This window comes from Hypomesus nipponensis, chromosome 22, assembly GCF_054491055.1.
Source record: "Hypomesus nipponensis isolate SF chromosome 22, ASM5449105v1, whole genome shotgun sequence".
Taxonomy (NCBI): domain Eukaryota; kingdom Metazoa; phylum Chordata; class Actinopteri; order Osmeriformes; family Osmeridae; genus Hypomesus; species Hypomesus nipponensis.
The window spans coordinates 1,666,632-1,690,761 of NC_140382.1; the positions used below are offsets into that span (position 1 = coordinate 1,666,632).

The window sequence follows — 24,130 nt, forward strand, 5'->3', positions numbered from 1 at the left end:
GCACCTCGTTATATTGTTACATCCCTACGGAATAGTAAAGCAAATACATTACATTGGTTCCCAGGGTTTGTGCGAGCGCGTGGTGGCGGAGACATCCGGGATGTTAATCTGAACTCTGAAAACTGGGCAGTGGTAAAGGCGGCCCTGGTGGCAGGGATGTACCCCAATGTGATCCACGTGGACCGGGATACCTGCTCCATCTCTGGGGTTAAGGAAAAGAAAGTCCGCTTCCACCCAACCTCTGTTCTCAGCCAACCACAGTACAAGAAGGTAAGGGGTGGAACTTTTTATTTACTTTGTTAGTTACTTCCTAACTAGTTGGGGGCCAAGCTGCAAAGCCGCCTATTGTGTTTCTTATTGTGGCCAAGCAGCAAACCTGCAAAGCCACATATTACACACATACAGCATTCCACCCAGCTGCAAGTCCAAGCACTTGTCCTCTCCGAGTTTGGAGTACTGCAACTCTCTTCTCGCCGGTCTCCCATGAGCCCACCTGATCTTCAACCTTCCCAGACGCTCCCATGTCACCTTGCTCCTCATCTCCTTTCACTGGCTACCCATCACTGCCCGTATCAGATTCAACTGATACGGGCTGCACCTGCCTACATCCAGTCTCTCCTCCAGCCTTTCACCACCACCTACAGTCTTCTTCTGACAACCGTCTGGTGGTCCTACCCAGGGCAGGACTTAGGGCGGTGGGGGCCCCTGGGCTTGAGTCATTTTCGGGCCCTACCTTCTATACATGACTTTAAATAGAACAAAATGATACATACACAAGCTATGTATTACAATTACACAATTCTGGATATATTGAGAATAAAATAGAGATCACGATTGTGAACAAACAACTAAACAAAATAACATAATTTTTTAATTGGCAAAGTCTATTTAAAATGTTACATTAATCTGACAGGGTTCCCGTGGGGTCTTAAAGTCTAAAATTCTGAAAAAAGAGAACGTTGCCCTCGGAACGTTGGTTCGGTGTGTTGTAGTTCTTTCTGGGGGATTTCGGTGTTGGTACGTACGCGGTGATAAAACTACAAATCCCGTGATAAATGCAATACCTGCCCGCAAAATAATCTGCGTCACTGCCTTAGTTTGTTCGGCCACGTGTGGAAAATGGGAAAGTGTACTTTCAACAAGAGATGGCTAGATCACAGTGACTTCTGCCGTTGGTTACAAGCAGTACCCAGCTCCAGGTACTAGGCTCGCTGCAAACTTTGCCAAAAATACATTTTTTAAAGACAGCTTAAAACCTACCTTTTTACCAAAGCATTTAACTAATTTTATCTCAGAAGGGTTTTACAACTTTTAGTAGATATATTATTGTTTTTATAGATTTGCTTTGGATTACCGCAAAGATTGTGGCTTGTGTTTTGACTTGCACTATTGCGTTTGTGTTACATTTTATTTATTTTGTTGAGTTACATTTTAATTATATTGGGAAACCACAAAGACTGTGGCTTGAGATACCCCAAAGACTATGGCTCGAGATACCGCAAAGACTGCGGCTTGTGTGTTTTGTATTTCCCGCAAGGACTGCAGATTGTATTTTGTTGAGTTACATTCTTTTATTTGTATTATTATATCTATTATATTATATTATATATATATATATTTTTAATTATTTTAAATTTACTTTATTTTTGTTTTATTGGGAAAACACAAAGACTGTGTATTGAGATACCAGAAAGACTGCGACTTCTGGTTTGTGGTGTGTTTTGTTGTGTTATATGTTTTGGAAACTGCACTAGGCAGCTCTGGTCTAAGACGGATTCGAGAGACCGCAGATAGTGCGGCTAGTCAGGGTTGTTGTGTTTTAAATCTATTACTTTTATCACTTGTATTATTATTTTTGTTGATGTTATGTTAAGCACCTTGAGCTGCAATTCTTGTATGAAATGTGCTATATAAATTAAGTCTTACTTACTTTTCCTCAAAATAAGGCCATAAAAGGTATTAAATTGTCTTAAATTCAGATTGGATGGGTCTTAATAATTTTTTTTGTCATGTCACTGCGAAAATGCGAGAGGTAGTTAGAACCAAAACTATATTGTACTGTAGCAACTGGCACGGGACAGTGGTATGTGCCAATGGAGCTAGTGGTATGTGTCGCTAGCTAGTGGTACGTGGCAGCGCCTCCACTGATACATGACACTGTTCTGTTGATAGTGGTACGCAAATGTCTCGTGGCAGTTGCATTGGGTGTCTTGCAGCTTTTGTTTACTGTCATAACTACGCCGCGGTCATTTTTGAATAGGAGAACAGGCTATAAACTTTTATTTTTTAAATGTGTGGGGGCCTGCGGAAACCCGTGGATGTTGCGGCCGCTCATTGTTGGCTGTAAGCCATAAAAGATCGAAAATTGTTTTCGAATCAAAAAAAGATTTTTCATGTTATAGTTAACACCTTAAACTTCATTGTAATGTACAAAAGGTATATGATTACTTATGAAAAACTGTTAATTTCAACGGGTTTTGGACATGTCAGCGAGCAAGATTTTCAAGCCATGTCAAATCAAAAGCTTAGTTTGCCTGCTCTTTTGAGTGCTGCAGCAGCCCAAAACAACTGATCAATGAAATAACTTGCTGAAGTTATTAATGTAGCCCATACTTAAACTGACATTTACATTCACAACGTCATTACGAACAAAAGGATTTTCTCCCATATCACTTTTTGACACAGGTCGACTTTAAAATGATGTAACTTCAGTTGTGATAAAGATATATGAGTGATTTTAACAGATTTCTATCCATGAGTTTGTAGTTTCCAATATGTATAATACCCAGAAAGTACATTTGCAATCATAGGGTGTCATTTATTGACATGGTTCTTCATATGAAAATAATGAATTATGATTAACAACTTTATTTACTCAAAGTATTGAAATGCAAATGTAGGCTACATATATTGACTTCAGTTATTACAAGTACTTACATTAGTACTGTCACGTACCACTCGCTACTGTACAGTTTCGGTTCTAACCATTCCTGGAAAATGCAGGCAATCTGTTCTGCCAAGACGCATATTTTTGCAGGCTATATGCGCTGCGTTGTCTATGGTTGGGTCAGAGTGTAGCCTACTGCGCAGATTTTGATGACTTTAAGCATCGGCAATGGTTGATAGCCACTCAACTTATAAACATGGGGAAATGAAAGATCAATTACAAATGGCTTGAAAAGAACGAGTATTCTTGGTTAAGGTTGGTGCCTGGAAATGCTTATGAAGCGAACTGCGTGTCGGAAGAATTTCAAACTTGGGGATCAGAGCGATGGAATCGCACGTGCAGAGCAAAAAGCACAGAGACTATGTGAATGCACACCAGCAGCCTGCAATTGCTAGTTTATGCTCCACCATTTCCACCGCAAGCAACAATGTCAACGCTACTGAAACGCTGGATGTTACGATAGGAAATCCAGAGCCAACAATGCCATCTGACCTCAATTACACACATTTCGTCAATGTTCTTAAACTCAACCGATTATTGTCATTTTACTATACTGTTCATTTTGATCAGACATCAGTGTGTTTATTTAGAAAGATTACTGTATATTTCCACTTTTGATTTGTATTTCCATTGTAAGTTTGGTCTTAAATTTAATTTGGAAGTGGTATTAAAAGGTCTTAAGTCTTAAATTTAACTTGTTTATACCTGTAGACCCCTGAAATCATCAGCAAAGCCGCCAAACAGGAAGTTGGCTCATATATCAGCAAGTCTTTGATGGATTCACACCACACTTGCTAGATATACTCTGAACCTCGTCCCACCGGGCCAGTGTGTTTGAAACTTACTGGCCCCAAGACAATTTTTACTGGCCCCCCCCCCCCCTCCAAAAGTTGTAATTTATCATTGTTATAACAAAACCAAAGACTTATAAGTTATGTTATTCTGTTACCAATAACTATTTACTAAACACATCCTGGATATAAAAAGAACAAAAATGAAATCACATTTCTGGTGATAAAAATAAAAAGGTAATAGTCAGCAAAACAATAGACTTTTAATCTACAATCGTGCTCTCCTCCCTGCTGACATTCATCTCTGCATAACTCTGTCTGGCTGAAACTGAAACCTCTCGTCCCTTAATGCTAATATAGAGAAGCTTCCGTAGCATTTCATCAGTATGATACGAAGTACCTAAGTCAACACCATTCTTCTGCTGCCCTAGGGAACGAGGCGAACGGCTGGCCCGTCTTTATTACGTGATATGCCATTGTTTAAATGCTGTTTGTTATATGCCGTTATGTCGTGCAATAACAAGATGGGCATCTGCATTTAATTCCTGACCAGCATGGTCAACGGCCTGGAAGATGGATTGTCAACCATCCGCTTAGCTGTCACGCACACCAGGTGCCTTCTGCTAGCATGGCTGGTCAGGGATTGTTTTCGAAAATTGTCGATGCCAGTTTAAAAGATCCACTTCTGTCTACTTTAGATGGAAAAATACGTCAGACAACACAGTGCATCGTAGTTCCATTAAAAAGTTGAGCTTGTCGCTTTATTTTGCTGCCATCTTCACTTTATTATCTTGCGCCAGTCTCCCGCCAGTTGTTAAAAATGTATCGTGATTATAGATTTACAATTTGACAACCACTCGTCACTCACAACTCAACTCTTGATTTGCCAACTGTGTGCCCCACGAGCTGCAAAGTTATTTATGCATTTAGCAGATAGCAAAACATCTGAAGGATGTTAACTTTTACGATGCAACATTTTTTCTCTCAATCAATAATTTGCAGTGGCCCGATTGGGCCAGTGAGTTGCTAGTTTAACTGTCCCGACGTTACTTTTTACTGGCCCCGGGCCATTGTTATTGTCGAGCTCTGTGTAGGTATCATTATTATTATTATTATAATGCTGGTTCCGTGGGAGTCAATGGCAGCCCCTAGACCAGAAATGTAAAAAGTTGTGACATTTGACACAAATTTGCAGTTGAAACTGCAACTAGGGGTAACTAGTAACTAGGGGTGTCACAATACAAAAATTCAGTGGTCGGTGCCAATACCAGTAAAATAACACGATTCTTGACATTAAACATTAACTTCTTTATTAAAATAAGGGATGCACCGAATCCAGATTTTGGGGGTTAAACCGAATACCAAATCATATTCCCAACCTCAGTCCATTAACACACTAAACACATTATTTAAGTAAACAATGTCCACAGCAGTGTATTTTTTTTCATTTATTCATTTACTGTAAAAATAAATAAATAGGCAACGTTATGCCAGGAAGACAAGTGGAAAAAAGTATTTTGACAAATAGCTGTGTTAACCCTATCTAAAGATCCAATCAATATCCAAAATATTAGCCTTTTAGATTTCTTGAATTTATTTTGGATGTTTCATACACAGATGTTTTAACAGCGGGTATGTTGTGTATGGTTTAGGGTCCTTGCCACCACGAGACAAATCGGCATTGCAAATTGAACATGTGGCTCAACTTCAATCGCCTTCTTTTGACAAAGTACTGGCAAACAACACTTTTTCTGCTAGTCCACCTTCGTAAAAACCTTCCCGTAATCAAGGGCGGCGTCAATATGTTGACCAGTGTAGTGCATGCGTAGGGTTCGACCCCTTAGTCAGAATCAGAAAGGGGTTTAATCGCCATGGAAGTTGAAACTGATACTGCTTCTAGTGTTCAGCCTCAAAAATCCTGATCGGAGCACCCCTATTGAAAAGAACATTACAAAGTTCTAAACTCTTAAAAATATTTATTTTGGTCTATCCAGATCCCCCCGGCCAATGGTCAGGTGGCCGCCATCCAGGCGCTCCCCACTGATTGGCTCATTTTTGACGAGATGACAAGAGCGCACAGGATTTCCAGTATCCGCTGCTGTTCTGTAGTGTCACCTGTCACAGTATCCATTTTTGGAGGCTGCGCCAAGCTACCCAGCACCGCTTTGCAAGGGCCCACTGAACAAAAAGGTAAGCTTTGGCAAATGTTTACAGTAAGATTATTATGGAGCTAGAAAGCTGACAAAAGTATCTGAATTTGAATATGAAAGATCTGAAATATTTGTGTGTCGAATTTCATAAAACTGAAATATTTTGCTGTTGAATATATAATATCTGAATTATTTGTATGCCGAATTTAATAAAACTGAATTATTGTGATCCAAAAATACAAATTTCTAAAATTTAGATTGCAGTAATTCAAATTTTTTAAATTCAGATTGCTGAAATTCAGATTCAGATTTTGTCTGAACTAGGCCAAAGGTGAAACAGCTTGCTTTCACAGGAAAAAGTAGACGATTTCAGAACGACCGAACTTTACCTCAGAACAAACTGAGTTGCTAGTTGGAGGAATACCCAGATCACACACAAGTATCTGGGATAGCACACATACGTCCCGATGTGTAGAAGATACGTTGGCAAGATCTAGTATGGAGATCGTTGGCATTTGATCGAAACTGACTTCCAGACGACATGTGGACAATGAATCCAATCACACCCGGCCGCACTACAGATATATCCTGTTAACCATAGATAACTCCATATATCTATGCTGTCAAATGTCCGATCTCTCAAACAGCAAATATTTCACTATCCATAACCGATCTGAAATGTCACTTAGGAAATGAACATAGCCTATAGGCTGAACATTGACTTTGATAGGCATAAGGAGACAATGAAAAATATGCTTAACCATCCAAAATTGGCTATTAGTAATACAGTAGCTAGCTAGCGTGACTTGATTCAACCTGGATTTTCTGTGTGGGTATTATAATTAAGAGACACAATTGAAGTTCATGATTTTATATCAGGCTGGATGTTGATATGCCATCAAGCTCTTAAAAAAACTCCAACACAGAAAAGAGAACAACGGAACATAAATATATAGGCTATAGCTTTGCCAGTTGTTCCGCATCTTCCATCGGTCTCCGCCGCCCTCTGACTCTATCTCGACTCACTTGGTAACAGTAACTGCCGATTTTGGCAGAGGAGAAGACACAAGTTTCATAAGCACTTGCTCCATACTTTTCCTCCAACGAGCAACTCTTAGCTTTTGTTCTGGGGTAAAATTCGGTCAGAGAATGTCTATATTCGGTCGTTCTGAAATCGTCTACTTTTCCCTGTGAAGGCAAGCTGTTTCACCTTTGGCCTAGTTCAGACAAAATCTGAATTTCCGCAATCTGAATTTCTGCAATCTGAATTTCTGCAATCTGAATTTCCGCAATCTGAATTTCCGCAATCTGAATTTCCGCAATCTGAATTTCTGCAATCTGAATTCCTGCAATCTGAATTCCTGCAATCTGAATTTCAAAAATCTGAATTCCTGCAATCTGAATTTTAGAAATTTGTATTTTTGGATCAAAATAATTCAGTTTTATTAAATTTGGAATACAAATTATTCAGATATTATATATTCAACAGCAAAATATTTCAGTTTTATGAAATTCGACACGCAAATATTTCAGATGTTTCATATTCAAATTCAGATACTTTTGTCAGCTTTCTAGCTCCATAGATTATGCCTTCCGGTGAAAGGGTCCCTTGTTTATATTCATTGGAGTTTCATAAAAAATGGTAAAGTGTGGTCTTTACCCATATTTTAACACTGTTTACGTTAAAAAGGGTTTCTGAGGCCTACACAATTTTGTGTGTATTTTGTTGTTGCCTCAGCTTCTGTAACGACTCGAATATCTCTACTCTTCGTATTGTGGTAGCAAGTTGGTTAATGATGATTAATTATCTCATCTGCTTGCTGTAGATGAGGTTGTGAATGAGAGCAGTGATAGTGAGATGGAAGACCACTCTACCACCCACCTGGCCCAGATGAAGATTGACGAGTGGCTGAACTTTAAACTGGACCAAGAGGTAGGGACGTTAGACCACAAACTTGCCAGCCGTGACACTGTGTAGCTGTCTTGCTTGATCAGGCTTTTCTTGATTTGTCTGTTTGAAGTTTGATCTACTTTCGTAGCTTCATTCATAGTCATGGCTGTGCATTTTCAAATCATGCACCATTTCTTTTGTTGGAAATGAAAATAAGTAATTTTTCAATTTACATTGGAGCAAAACAAAAATTGGCTTTTTAAGAACATCTAGAAATAATTCAATTATAATTCAAGCAAAAAGTCTGCTACTTTTATTTTTTCTACATTCATTTTCTTTAAGCTTCCGTACACTTACTCCCCTCTCTCCCTCAGGCAGCAGGCCTGGTGTTCCAGCTGAGACAGAAGTGGCATGGGCTGTTCCTCAGGAGAATCCGCTCCCCCTCCAAGCCATGGTCCCAACTGGATGAGGCGACCATACGAGCCCTGGTGTCGGTGGGTTGATACTGTAGGGGTTAAATAATGGCCAAACAACCAAAACTAATTACCCTATGGTTTAACCTATTGAGGAGTGAGTTCTAAATATTACCAACGCTTCCACCAGAGTGAGTTATTTTTTCTAAACGGAAGCTAGCTAGCTTTCGTTAGCTTCCGTTACCTAGCAACCTAGCATAATACTTGTAGCAATGTTACTACCTGCTAGTGTTACTTGTTAGCCTCCTACTTGTAAATTTTGAAGCCATACTATAACGTTTATCATATAGTTTTTGTCTAGCGGAAAATAGTCGGTTGGAATGTTCAGAATCACACGTGTGACGGTACTCTGTGGGGCCCGCTTTCGAACAATCACATATTTGTGACGCTACTAATTAACAGGTTAAAGGAAGAATGGGAAACTGAACAGTGTATTAACATGAGCCAAATTGTCAGTACCAATGGAATTACAGTTACTTGACTCAATCGGTTAAATCGAGCAAGAATGGTCACAGGGATGCAAACGGCACGCTTTTTGGCGCGTCCCGCTTTTTTTTACGTCAGTTTGGTGACTTGTGTGAATCGTGCAGATCCGAAGAGTTTTTTTTAAGGGGGGGGGGGGGGGGGTCTGATTATAATTGCACCAACAGTAATCCTGGATTGTCTCCCAAACAAGTAAATAGGAAATAAGCAAATCAGCAGTAGGCCTAGCCTATGCGCGCAAGCGTGAACTAGCCTACTTGTGTGTGTTCTTGCTGCGTATCTTTTACTGTCTATGGCAAGGTGACTCAATAGGCGGATCCGGACCTAGACGCAACACAAGCAAGTTTTCATTGGTGCGTGATTTTGTGCTATAGATAGCTTATATTTTTTTCCTACTAGATGTGCTTTATATCTTCCGTGTCCAATCTAAAGCTCCATCAGGAGCTGTAATAACTGTAATCACCATGGCAACTCACTCAAAGTTGGCCACAACCTCTGTGGGTCACGCAGGTTGTGTGTGTCATTCGTAACAACGCAGACTCATCGATTTGGCTAGCAATGGCTAGCAATTTCGCCAACAAATACCAAAAAATAGGTTTCAGCAGTTTGTCTTTTGACTACACTTGCAAAATCCGCTAATGGGACTGAGCTCGAATAGCTTCAGCAACTTTTTACACAAAATCGCTATAAGTAAAAAGGAGATGCAGTCTTTCGACAGACCCTCCCATCGTCAGGCAGAAACCCAGCGTGCGTTACGCTGAGCATCCGTGGTAGGGACATAATCGCAGCATTTATCCAATGACCTTAAAGTTTCGAAGCACAAAAAAACCTGTTCACAGCAGCCCCATTCAAGTCCCTGGACGCTAGGCTTCAACAGAGAAATGCACTGTGACACTATGGGAAAGTATGAGAAGGAAATCAGTCGACCTGCTACTATAATGTTTCTGATTCTGAACGAACTCATCTTCGAGATGAATGTGTTCTAACACATTCAAAATGTTAACACAATAGTAAATATTTGACCATACATTTTAGGGGAAGCCGAGCTTCTCTTGCAGTCTTAAAGAAATCGCCTACTGTCATGGATTGTATTGGTAAGGTGACAATACACAGCTTGTGGCAAGTAGAACAAACTACCTCTCAAAAGTAAGAACCTACAGGCCTTGTCCTCCATTGATCTTGTGGTGAGGGGCCATTCCCAGGCTGTTACTCAGCTGAATGAGTTGGCTAGGATCATGAAACATTTAGTGCCCTTAGAGGTGGCCAGGAAGAAGGAGTAAAACCAGAAGTGCTAGATAGTTTAATAAGAGTTTATGTATCGGAATAAAAAATGAAATAGAATATTACAAATGAGTGTTGGTGTATTTTGATCTTCAGAATGTCATTTTACTCTATGTGAAGGGATGTCAGGGGGTTGGTGGTAATGTAAGTATATGGATATTTGCTGAGGGGCGAGGGCTGAAATTACTCCTCTCTTTTTTGACCATACATGTGTTTGCATCCCTGTGGTCAAAGTAAGTTAAATTAAATATACATTTAATAACATTGCAAATAAATGAAATCAATTAGAAGGCAAACATGTTACAAAATGAAGGTTAAGAGACCCTGTCGAGCAGGTTGATACCCAGCCTTACAATCATACCTTAACACTCCACACACATACTCATCTCACAACTGCCACATATTGATCCTTGTTGGATTCCATATTAGCGGGTCCACACACAGATTCACAGTATCTAGAATTGGTAACTTAATTACTAGACTTTGAATGGCACGTTTTCTTCATTTATTGACTAATCTTACCTTCTTGTTTTAGGTGCTTAGCTCGGAGGAGCAGTCTGTAGGCCTGCAGCAGCCCACAGGTATCGGCCAGAGGCCCCGGCCCATGTCCTCAGATGAGCCGCCCCAGATCCCCTCCTGGAAAAACCTCAACAGCAGGAGGAACCTTGCAGCAGGGGACAACCCTAACCTCCCCAACGACCTCCATCTCCCCCCACACGCTAGCAATGACAGGTGCAGAAAGGATCACCAAGCTACAGTTAAGGTCAAAATGATTAGCCCCTAAGGAGATATGGAATATTTTCTTAAAATTGTAACTGTAAACATTGGACAGACACAAAATTGGACAAAAAAACTTTACATAGTAAAACATATATCAATTTAAAGGCCCTTATTTGGTGCATATATATTTTTCTTTTTAAGATTGCTGTATAACAAATAAAAATTGGGGTGGTCAAAATGAATAGCCCATATGTGAATTCTTCTCAAAAATTTAGCTAATTTAAATTTTTAGCTTTCAAACTACACCTGAACCCCATCTGACTTGAATGACTCAACGAATCAAGCAGCACTGAACTCTTGTGAAGGAAATTTCTGATGGTCCTGTGTAATTTGAATTGTCAAGATGCCTGCTTAATACAATTTATTTAGTTAGAACAGTACATTACCAAACAGAGCTCTCTGACCATGTCATAACGAAGGACAACTAAAATAGTCGTTCCAGAGAGTGGTGATGAACATCATATACATACGGCCTTATATAAACTTATATTCTATACATCAATCAATTAATGTAACTGTCTTTGTGATTGGCTCACTCCCTTAAAGAATACAATCAACACAATACAGTGACAGTTACAGTAACAGTTTCAGGACCTAGTGTCCCAAGCTTCTTTGATGGTTAAATTTCTCCCCACTAAAGCTACAGCAGTTGGCCATTCAAAGGGTCAACTGTCCTTTGTGTGATCATCTTCAAACAATAATTAATGACATAAAAAACAATGAAACAAGACAAGATCTCTATAGCCAAAAGTTCAAAGCAGCAGCTTCAATTGACCTTTTCTAGAACTTCCCCTCAGGTCATAAATACCTTATGGCCAATGTTCCCTCTAAGCTGCGCGCCTGCGCAACCGCGCAGACCAGTTGAGGGTCGCGCACTAGATTTTCCAGACCGCACACAAAATGGTGTTAAAAAAAAAGAAAAAAAAAAAAAACTTTTTATACAATTATTTTATAAAACCAATAAATGTTCAGTTTACTACACACAAGCTTTTAACAAAACAACGACCCTGGCGCTCTGCTCAAGCTTTGACTGGCAACGAAAATCAGAAACCTTACCTTTACAGGCCAAGGGCGTAGGTTTGCATAGGGTCCATAGGGACTAGTCACGACCAAAGTTTGGGAAAGATACAATCGTCATCACAAATATTTTGTTAATTATCCAAGAAATATTTTGCACAATATAATTGCAAAACTCATTTAGATTATTATCTTTACTATATTTGTCACCCAGAAAAGTTAAAAATACATTTCCAACTTAAACAATGCGCCTTCAAGCCTGTGAGACTAGATAATGTTATTTAATTGACTGAAGTGGCAGGCTGAGTCAGAAACACTTAATGAATCGTGACTTGCAGAAAGAGAGCTGGCAGTATGCCAGGAAATAATAAAGCCTCATATTAGTATTTCATTTGGTCTCAGCATTGATATTTTTGTCGCTTGTGTGCTTTAAAGATAGGAAAATGTCACCCAAAAAGAAGAGGGATATCACCACCCAGAGTAAGTAGCTATCAAGAAGGTTGTTGTTAGTTAGCTATTAGGAAAGCTACACACACAGTGCAAACCTGCTAGCCTTACATCGACACCCATTCTACAATGGAAACATGTTTTGAAAGTTGTTAGTGTAGTAGAGCATGTAACTTTTGCTTGTATTAAATATATCCCTAGCGTCTGCAATCTTTCGACCAGTGTGTTAGCAGCAGCTTATCTTGTTGAAGCAAGAAGGATAAAGCCAACCTTCCCACTTAATGGGACCGTGCTAGTTTAGCCTAGTACCAGCAGGCTAGCAACTCAAAAGTGATATTAACTTATAATAAGTAGGCCTATATGATCCCTTGGATAGTAATATGCCTATCCCTGTAATCTCGACCAGTGTCAGCAGGCAACTAAGCATGGTTAGCGTCTGTATTAAATTGATAAATTACTGTGCTGGAAAAACAGCACCCTGAAGATACAGATGTACAGCAGGTTGGTGATGAATCAGCATCAGGGGTTAAGGTGATAAGTTGAATTGTCCATTTAGGTAAATATTGCATTAAATTGCAGTTTTATAAGGGATGTTTAGACAATGTTACCCATGAATGTTATCATTCACACTTATACTTGTAGATAGTAAAAATAAATTGGGATGCCTAAATGTATGCATCATATAAGATTTCATTGCTCAGAAGTCCAGTACAGATGGTGTAACTAATAGGCCTAGTACAGCTCTATAAAACCTGAACCAATAACCTACCCTACGTATAAAAATAATAATTTCTGAACAAACAAGTGTCCCTACCAAAGCTGAGACCGAACCTACGCCCTTGTTACAAGCACCGCAAAAAAGGGGAAATTTTACATTTAAACACGAATGGCTTGATGAAATTGTTCAAACGGACCCAAGTTATGGTCCAGGTAGGCTGGTGAAGCTTTCTGATATATTTAGCTATGAAGAAGCGAGCTAAGTTCTCTGTAAACTTTGCTCAGAGTACTGAGGTTTGCGCTCAGACAGATTTCTATTTGCTCAGTGCGGAAATAAAATTAGAGGGAACATTGCATAAGACAATCAGACTTCATTTACTGCAAGATAAAAGGCCATAGAAGATTATATCCCCATTCTCCAGGGTAAAGTGTCCCACAGAGTTTCAGTCCCTTACATTCCTATAAGTCATCAACACCCCTCTTGACCTTACTTAAACTAGCCACTGGCTGTCCTTTATCAACGAACCAGAGCTGCCAACATACACGATTTTGGCATAGCAGATACGATTTCCAGGCCTCAATTACGCTGCTACGCTTGACTTGAATATCTTACCCATCCTACGCATTACCCAACATATCGATGTCATTCTTTTAGCAGGCAGCCACGTGCATGTGTTGACATCCAAACAGCCGTAAAGCTCACATATATGCCGTCTTATGATTCGTCCCTTGCGTCGGCAAAGAGCCAATACAATCAGTTGTACTTACTTTTTTTAAAATAAGTTAGGGTTAACAGGATGCTATGCTGTTTTGTAGTAGATTCCCGCTGTTGATGAAGAATTCTATAATATAATTGGCAGCTTACACATTGACTTCTGGTTGTTTTTCATATCAACATTCTTTACACACACATAGGTAAGGTACATACAGTTGGCAGCTGCTAGTTTGTGATAAACTTGTGTTAATATCGGTGAATATTAACACTTTTATACGAAGTTGCACATGCACCCTGAGGGTTTCTACCTTTTCCCATTATAATTGTATAGGTTAAATCTAAGAGACTATAACATCAGCTAGATAACTAGCTATCATTTCATGCAGATTGAACTCTTCCATTTAAATCGTTTAAGGTAATTTAAAATCAGCTCACCAAAACTTGGGTTCAAAGTGATTACGACCACTTGTATGATGTTAAATGGCTTCACATAAACATTAAACAATCCTCAGAGAAATAATGTGATATCAATGGAGCAAGGGCTTACTACTCTGATATGAATGTAATGTTAGTGAATGACGGATGAAAAGCCCCCCTCCCTCTTGCTAATATTCAGTCTTCACTGTTCGTCCAAAGCCAAATCTATTCTTGAGGTTCAAAAAAACTATTTGGCTTTGAATGTGAGTAGTCGATTGCGTTATCTTTTGTCCCATCATTTGAAAGAAACCTTTTAGCACCGGCATTGGTCTCCCATTATTTATCACGTCACGTTTCGATTGAAAGTCCAGTTTCCAGGGTCTCACATGGCTCTTCATTGAGGCAGAGGCACTGTTTGCCTCCCCTCTGCTTTTTCACTGCGGTTTTATGTCGGATCAGACAAATAGGTTATACACAGACGTAAAATACATTCCTATGATATGGATGGACATTACATATCATTAAAAAATTATACATACACAGATTATCACTTATAAAGCACATACATATTACATATGTCCTTAAATTCTTTCACACTCTATATGGACTCCAATGAACAGGGCTAGTGGCACTTGAAGACTAAATTGAGAGGCACCACTCTTGCATTCTTTGTAAGAAGTAATTACATAATGAATAACAAACAAATAAGTCTGGACTTCAAAAAGAAGGTAGTGGATGCTCTTGAGGGGGACGGTTATTCTGAACGTTTAACTATGTCGAGAAAAGCTGTACGTTGCATCATCACAAGCAAGATATCTAAGACTGAAAGGAAAATCATAACAAATGTGAAAATAATTTGTATACTCATTAACTCATTTATACTTCTCGATATTTCAGAAATGCTATTGTAAGCTATATTATTGTGTGCTGTTATTATGTTAGGCAGGGTATAGAAAAGGCGGACATGGATTATGATGGAAGATATCGTGTGCGAAGAGAGTGGAAAGAGTGGCCGGCCGCAGGATTCAAAGATTCATGGAGCCCTGTAGTTTGTCTGTGTCCCTAATTATTATAAATTACAGGCTTTCAAGAACAATTGTTTACACAATTATCATAACAGCCCCCGCCCATGCCGTCATCTCCTTTTATTAGGCTTACCTATATAAAAAATATGGAACGCCGAGTTAGTCAAAATTAAATAAATAATAATAAATAAATAGGTAAATGAATAGATAAATACATACATAAATAAATACGGCTATGAAATAAACTCTGAAATAAAAAAATATGGTAATGAATATATAAATATAACATTATATAATTATATAGCTGAATCCATTTACCGACATCAATAAATAAATACATTTATTTATTTAAAAATGACGTTTTTGTAAAGACAACATGTATTTAATTCATGGGACTTTTATTTCCTAATGCCACATTTATTTATTTTTTGAGACTTTTACGCACCACATTTTTTTCCACATGTATTTCCACACCACATTTATTTCCACTCCACATTTATTTCAGGGCTGTATTTATTTCACATCTCACATGCAAATGAGAGGGGTGTGGTTATCGTCAGACCAACGCAGCAGATAGCTATGCTACCTGTATGGGGGTGACAGTGGCATCGCACTGCCGAAAAGCATACAATGTAGACAAGCTTTGCCCATAATGTCTGTGTCGTCTCTGCCTTTGTATGGGAGTGATGGCGGTGACTTAGTAGCCTACGTGTGGGGACTTGATCTTTGATAGCTATGAGGTTGCGCTGAAGTTACCTTTATAAACATGGCTTTCGCTCGTGTGACGTGGAACTCGTCTGAAAAGCTAACAATCACTGCCAACACTATGTCTTCCTAGGTGGTATGTTGGCTGTCACCGGTCTCGAAGTCGGCAACTGTAGGCCAAGTGGCTGGCTATCCGGCTAGCTAGCTGACAAAATAATAAAAGGACGACATCAGTGTGGCCATTTCAGCTAGAGCTAGCTACTGTAGAGCTAGTAGTGTTGTGCTGTATTGGCACATATGAACAGCCAAACTCGTTTTGTCACTGAATGGTCATTAAAACGAGTCCAGTGGTAGTGGTTTGATTTAATATTGAATAATTCCATAAACCTGTACCTAATATCTGGGTTTGGTTATTGTGTACTGTATTGAATGGGTCTTGGTCTTGACACGTCTTGGTTAGTTGCAACTTTAAATTGCCAATAATAACAAAGCGTTAAGAAACTTGACTTCAATTTGAAGCAGTAGCCTACTGTAAATCCAAAGGTATGGGTAATGTCTGGAATGGTCTGGCTTCACTTCAGGTCTCGTCTCACTAAATGGTAATGCATGGCATAATGGCGATGCTAGATCGTTATAATCAGGTGCCTTATCGACCTAGTTATCCACATAATAGCAGAGCGATGTAGCGGTGGTGGCAGTGATTGTCTTCTTTGTTGCTAGCTGTGTTAGCTAACATTACCTGGCACTTATCACCCCCCACTACCTGTACATCTTGCACACGAACAGTGCTCGATAAGTCTCAAACTATTTAAGACTTCAACATCTATGTTCTGTAGAGCACTTATCCGCCCAAGTACCTCTACAAAATCTACTATCTGTGCCAAAATAATGTATCCTGACAAGCCATGCCGTTCGGCAGTGCGATTCCACTGTCACCCCCATACAGGTAGTATAGCTATCTGCTGCGTTGGTCTGACGATAACCGCGCCCCTCTCGTTTGCATGTGAGATTTGAAATAAATACAGCACAGAAATAAATGTAGTGTGGAAATAAATGTGGCGTGGAAATACATGTGGAAATAAATGTGGCGTGTAAAAGTCCCATGAAATAAATAAATGTTGTCTTTACAAATACGTCATTTTGAAATAAATAAATGTATTTATTTATTGATGTCGGTAAATGGATTCAGCTATGTAATTATATAATGCTATATTTATATATTTATTGCCATCTTTTTTTATTTCAGAATTTATTCCATAGCCATATTTATTTATGTATGTATTTATCTATTTATTTACCTATTTATTTATTGATTTAATTTTGACTAACTCGGCGTTCCATAAAAAAATTGTTTAGCCTACAATTTGCTAAATTGTCGAACAAAGTAATTCTTTCCACTCGTGAAAATATTCAAAATGCATTTATTACTTATATTTATACGCTTTACAAAAAAAGTTACATTGTCTTCATCATTTTGCACATAATTAGAGGCTATATATAAGCTATACATATTTTGCTTGATATATAAATATAATTGCCTGTGCTCAAGCCTTCGGCGAGAGCACAACCATTGTTCTCTCATATATATTTATTCTTTATTATTGGGGTGTGCTTGCCTTCGGCGAGCACAAACCACTGTTATCTCACATATAAATTATTATTATTCTTTTTGCCCCCCTAAAATATTTGGACTACATAGACAACCTAGGTGTCAAACGTTTCGTCTTGGTAGCAATTGAGTTGCTTGTATTTGGATTTACGTTCAGTTGCACAGTTTAGGAGGTTACAACGTTTTTGTGGCGACAAAGTGCCTTTTGTCGACGAAGGGTAATCTGTGCAAGCTAAGTCACCACGTCAACACACGTTAGCAACGACGCATGGATTCAACGTGATAGAGACTTTCTAGTTCGCAAATTGGAGCTTGGATTACGAGTGAAAAATACCACCCCCAAAAAATTCACAACCATTTGGCTTTGTAGTGCGAATGCGATTTCACGTGGAACTGCAATCTCGCATTTTTGAGTTAGGTCGTGACAGTCTTTGAAATTTGAGCGAGTGCAGGTTGCCTGTGGGACCGCCTCGTCTTTTTGGCGGCAGACATGCTAGAAAGCGTCATAGTAGTATTTTTTGTAGTTAATTTTATAGTTCAATTTTACACGAAAAAACAGAAAGAGGGAAATGTTATGACGATATGACTGTTGTGAAAACAGCCAGGTGGTGAGATTTTAATATAAGTTGTTGTAAAAACGTTGGATTGTTTGCCACGTGAGAGCCTGTCAGCCTGCATTGACGATTGCGGAAGCAACAAGTCAACAGTGTTGACACTCAGTCAACTGTCGATCTGCGTCTGGTGAGTATTTTCTCAATTTCGTACCAGGGTCAATTCTACATCTAAGTGGACAGCAGTGTTTTAAAGATATGGCGATTGCAAAGACAGCCAGCGGGTCAGTAGTTTGTTATTTGTGTAAAACTTTGAATTTGAGTGAGACCGCGTCTTGTTTTGACGTTAGCCTCAAAGTCACAGACTCGGCTAGCCCACTGGCAGTGGAGTAGTAGGCTACAGCACTGTCTTCAATGGCACAGCTATGGCTAAACTTTGTCTTATAATTAGGGATGGGTCTCGTTAATTTTTATCTATCGATACCATTTTTGAGACTGCTTAACGATTCGAGTCTTTATCGATACCACTATCGATACTTTTCTATTTCTTAATTAAAACAGATAGAACAAGGGGAACGTGTTGCTCTCAGGAGGAGGCTGGCTCATAGGAGCATATATAGGCACAATGAATCCTGACTGGCTAAATCTAAATCTGTCCACTACAGATGTACTATCCACAACCTGGATGAGTAACTAGACTGTGATTGGTTGGTTGACGAAAAGTGACATTGTCAAGCTCATTGACTTTATGAAAAGTTGTACACGTTTCAACTAAAGGCACCTGATATAGCTAAATGACCAGCTAACGAAACTCAAACCTTCCTTATCTGATCCCTATTTTTTTCTGTCTCTGTTTTTGTTTAACACTATGCTTAAGCATCCCACAGAGCCATGCTCGTGGTGACTGTTTTGAATGATCAGCAGTGAGGGGGGGGGGGTTGTCTTTACTCACACACTGTGCTCGTAAATAACAAATTACATTATATTACTTGGTCTCGATAGCGGTATCGATACGCATGGACCTTAATGATATTTGGGTTTTGAGAAATTTGGAACCGGGTCCTTACAGAACCGGTTCTCAATACCCATCCCTACTTATAATACGGGTGGATGAAATCAAGCATTCTGATTGGTTGAGAGGGAGTTCCGGGGTGTGCATTATTGAGCGATAAAGTACTGTACGCCTTTACCTTAAAAAGGGAGCGTTCCATATTAGTGGGCCCTTAAAATAACTAAGAGGTTGCCGAAGAAAAAGACTGTCTACAAGTACGAGTGTTCAGCAGTTTATTAGCAAGCTAGACAAGCAAAAGTCGGTTAATTTTTGAGCAATAATATTGCACTGTCCCGTGCTATCAGTGCTAACTAGCTGGTCTAGCTACTGAAACGTTGGACGGAAGCTCAGGTCTAGCCTAAAGTTGCTAACTAGATATCCACTTATTTAATTTTAGCTTCGTAGCCACACAATTATATGACCTGGTCTTGGCTTCTTAAAACGAAGTTTTCCACGGATGCACATGGAGACATCCAAATCAACATAACCTAACATTAGGCTGTTGTTAAGGTTAGCTTATCGAGTCCCAAGTCACTCGTAACTAGTTTACAGCATTTGTAGGCTAGCTAGCTAGCATATACCCAGTGCCTACGAAACATAAATGATTGATTTAGAATGTTTAGGCCTGATATTTCAATTAAATATTATTTTATCGAAAGTGTCCCATTGTCATTTTTGGTTTAAAGGCAACTTTTATAAAATGAGCATTGAGAATGAATGAAATGGTGCAAGATCTAGCTAGGCTAACAAACGTGAAGTTCACAATGTTGTTTGTCCGTTGCATAGCAACAACCACACAAACCGGACTATTCTCTCTCGGCTACTGAAATGCGATACACGTTTGTTGTCTATAACTATTTTGTGCTGAAAGGCAGCTTACTATTTATTTACTATTTATAATTTCGCTGGTAACCTTATTAAAAAAGAAGTAAGGTACTCGAGGCAGTACATTATTGTCAATAATGTACGGGTTCCGGGGTTTGCCGTTTTGTTTGCTAACAACACCCTGGAACTCGTACATTATTGACGATAATGTACTGCCTCTCGCACCTTATTGCTTAATTATTACACGGCTGTTCTTAATGCTATAGAATGCTCCATTCACTTGAATGGGGCTTCCCAACGTTCGGCGGTGAACAATTTTCTCATATTTGACCGTTGCTATGCGTATTTGACTGCTGTCAAGGAAAGTGGCCTTTTTGCTTCCGATTCACGTCTTTCGTAGCACTCCGCAAGTAGTCCGGTCACTTTTCAACCCCAGCGTACTCCGTTGCTTAGCGACGTCAGCTGATTTGAAGCCCAAAGAATGTTCAACGTCTATTAAGTTCAACCTCTTTGGCGAACTATTTCTCTGCTGATCAACACTACGAATGGTAACAAATAAATTGTAATTGAGTAATTTTGTTGGCAAGTAGCCGTGTAATAAGCGGGATATCCCTTACTTTGCAGATGGTACTATTTGAATTGCGATTCCATCTGAGAAAGCTCCTGCCGGTAACGTCGTCGTTAAAATAAGCTTCAAAGGGGGTTCTTTATTAATGAATGAATGCAATATGAGTAGGCTAAAGGCCTGAAAATATCACGAGAAGGGAAAAACTTTAAATGACGTTTATGTCATAGAGATCAGGTCAATTTTTTAACCGGTCTGCCAAATGTGTTCGTTTTAATTCAACTATGAGGCTGCTGATCACCATTTCCCTTGCAGGGGAAATGAGAAGACAACTATTTCATTCTCACTCTTAGTATTTTGAGTGGTAAATGAGCAGAAAAAAAAAATTCTAAGGCGGCTGCTGGTCTTTCAAAGAGGGGAAACCTAATTTTCGGCCTACATCATAAAATGTTTCAATTTATTTGGCTAGTTCACTGGCTACTTCACCCCTCCATCTCTAGCGTAGCCTACTTTATGAATGAATGAACAAACATTCTAACAAAACAATATTAATCTTGAAGGAGGAAATGTGGGAATTACCTTAAACTGAAACAAGGAATGTGGTGAATGAAATGTATGATGAAAATTGGCTAGCAATTTTGCCAAGCAAATACCAAGAAATAGGTTGCAGTAATTTGTCTTTTGATTACACTTGCAAAATCCGCAAAGGGACTTGTGCTCACCTTTTTATCGTAAAAAATCGCTGTCAATCAACAGGAGATGCTGTCTTTCGACAGACCCTCCAATCATCACGCGGAAGCCCAGCGTCCAGGCCAGCCCACTCCTCCATTCACCCCCAGAGACGGCAAGCATCCAGGGCGGTACATAATCGCAGCATTTATCCAATGACCCTATAGTTTCGAAACACTGAAAAAAACTGTTCAAAGCAACCCCATTAAAGTCCATGGAAGCTTAGCTTCAACAGGGAAATGACTGTGGTGCTACAAGAATGAATGAGAACGAAATCAGTCAGTCGAGCTGCTAATATATGTAGATAATTCTGAACAAACTCGTCTTGGATATGAATGTGTTCTAACGCATTTAAAATGTTAACACAATATTAAATATTTGACCATTAGCTTCCCTTGCAGTCTTACAGAATCGCCACTGTTTTAAATCTATGTAATCTTTATAAATAATAAGTAGGCTATGCATTTTCTATATAAAATATACAGAAATCAGTTGTAAAAATGTCATTAAAAAACGTTGCCTCTGCAACCGACGCAAGCAAGCACACCCTACAATTTCCCCAGAAATTGTACCCTCTCTAGTTCTTTATTATTTTCCCACAGCCTAAGGATCCCTCAATATTTGGACTATATAGACAACGTAGGTGTCAAAATGTTTATCTGGTCCCGATTGAGTTGCTTGTATTTTTTTTGATGTTCTGTTGCACGGTTTAGGCTAAGTCTTTGTGTCAAAAAGTGCCTTTTGTGGCCGAAGGGAACTCAGTGCAAGCCTAACACCGTGTCCTAAATGGAAGCGAGCATAGGACTGTCGCGTAGCATCGGACGCTCTCTGTCCACACTGAATCTGTCAAATTTCATTAATGTACACTAACCACTTTACTATGACTTCATGTGCTACAGAGCTTTCAACTCAAGCGACAAAAACTAAATAGAAACAGGGCGTCTGACCAAAAGTTAAGCCAAAACGTTGCGCCGCGCTGTGCAGCATCGCATCGCTTGCGTCCAGTTAAGACAATCCAACAGAAAACAAGGCAATGGAACTGCTTTTAGTTGCCTCGGTCGCCTCCTGATGCTCGTGACACATCCAGTTAGGACACGGTAACCTCACAACGTCAGCACACGTTAGCAACGACGCAGTAGCATAGACGGATAGATATGCCGCTTTAGTATCGGTCACAGCAATATCAGTGAGCCCTCAGCATTAGTACCGTAGCTAAAAGTCTAGGAAGGTTGAGGCAACATGTCTTCATCTGCTAGACAAGTGGGTTTTTAGTTCTTTTGGTGAGCACAAAAAGTGGGCCCCGTATTGGGGGGAAAGTTAGGACAATTACAAGGGCCCCTGACTGACAGGGGCCCCAAAAAATTGAAAAACTAATATAAATGATTAAAAAATATATAATAATCTTCATGGGTCCCAAAATTCCTACTTATCCGGCGTCATGAACCCGACCAGGTAAATGGTTATTTAGCACTAGCGTTGCTACCTGCATATACCTACAGCTGGCAGCTGTGCTCCGACTAGATTCAGACCTAGCCCCGGTAAATTGTAGAGCTAGCTAACTACTAAACTTCTGCTGTGTGGGAATCGCAGGAGCACCAGTCAAAAAAATACAGGAGCAAACCCTACAATTTCCCCCAAAATTATACCCTCTCAAGTTTAGGCTATACAACCTTTGTCTGAATGACAGACTTGTGCAAGGGAAACCTTGCGACATCTGCTGATAGAAAAGCTAATCGCAGACTTGAGAGGCAGGGACAAAAATGCCAGAATGCCCAATTAAACTGTAGTGGGAATTGTAAGGCCGGAGACGCTTTGTGTTTGTCCCCGGCTTGGGAAACAATTCTGTTAGATGTTCAGGGAGATAATTGATTTGCTAATATCTGACTCCAATTTTAGAAATGTGCACAAGTGCGTTACCTGTATCCTTGAACGCTAAACAGTTAACGACATGAAACTCTGACATAGGTCAAAATTGTCTGCTTGATCAGAGCACCAACCTTAAAGTATGCATACTCACAAATCAGTTGTTCATCTCTACTACAAATGGATTTAACCATCAACACAGTATGTAAACTGCCCCCTGAGGCTACGATATTACCTTCGGAGCATGGAAGTCCACTGTACGTGACTTAGAGGCCTTAAATTGAAACCTACTTCAAAAGTCTATGTTTATAATCAGTATTATCCGCATCAACCAAACTATATCAAGGTTTTCACCGCTGTAGCGTGATAGATACGTACAAGGAAGACGCGTAACTTAAAATGCACATTGAATAGTTAAATACTAAGATAATCAATACAGTAAAAATGAAACATAATCAAATACAAATCATACCTTAAGAGCAATCATTAACAATGGTATTCACAATGAAGTGCCTAACGCACCGAAGCTGTATCGTAAACACTAAAACTTACCAAATACACCCAAACCTGCAGACTAAAATGGGGACACCGGCCATATGAAAGAAAGGTTGTCTAACGCGTACAAATTCAAATTGGACTATCACTCTACGCTGCAGTAGGCCAAGTGTGATTCCTTTGCAAGACAAGGGTATATGTTAACATGTTGGATCACTGCGTGCACAATCTCTGTAAACCTTGTAAATATACATGTTACAACATTAAAAGTATTACTAGAATGTAATACATACAAACATGAGATTAAAAGTTGTTAAGAACCACAACTTTTAATGATAATTTCAGTCTTCCTTGGTCCACATTCCTCTTCAACTGTTGAGACCACCTTTCCCGAGGTGTGTGATTGTCATTTTAGCATCCATGCATGTTATGATGATATTCTGTCGGAGGATGGGCCAAGGAACGCACCACAATGAAAAAGAGTTGACTTCGTTTATTAATCGAGCTGCTCGGATCAGGTCACCACGACAGGCAAAGTGGTTGGCATGACTGACTAACATGTCTCTCAGATGAACTTTATATGCATGAGCTGTAACATACAAA

General features: G+C 39.4%; 1 protein-coding gene across 6 annotated transcripts in view; it reads left to right on the top strand.

Moving 5' to 3' along the window:
- The window catches only part of ythdc2 (YTH domain containing 2), an 84,751-nt gene that overhangs the window by 55,705 nt on the left and 4,916 nt on the right, over positions 1 to 24,130 (top strand). For all 6 annotated transcript variants that reach the window (XM_084686266.1, XM_084686270.1, XM_084686269.1 and 3 more), the window contains 5 exons: positions 65 to 270; positions 5,733 to 5,928; positions 7,715 to 7,821; positions 8,154 to 8,273; positions 10,552 to 10,748. In XM_084686266.1, the coding sequence (XP_084542392.1) occupies positions 65 to 270; positions 5,733 to 5,928; positions 7,715 to 7,821; positions 8,154 to 8,273; positions 10,552 to 10,748 (826 nt within the window). The remainder of the gene's footprint in view (positions 1 to 64; positions 271 to 5,732; positions 5,929 to 7,714; positions 7,822 to 8,153; positions 8,274 to 10,551; positions 10,749 to 24,130) is intronic.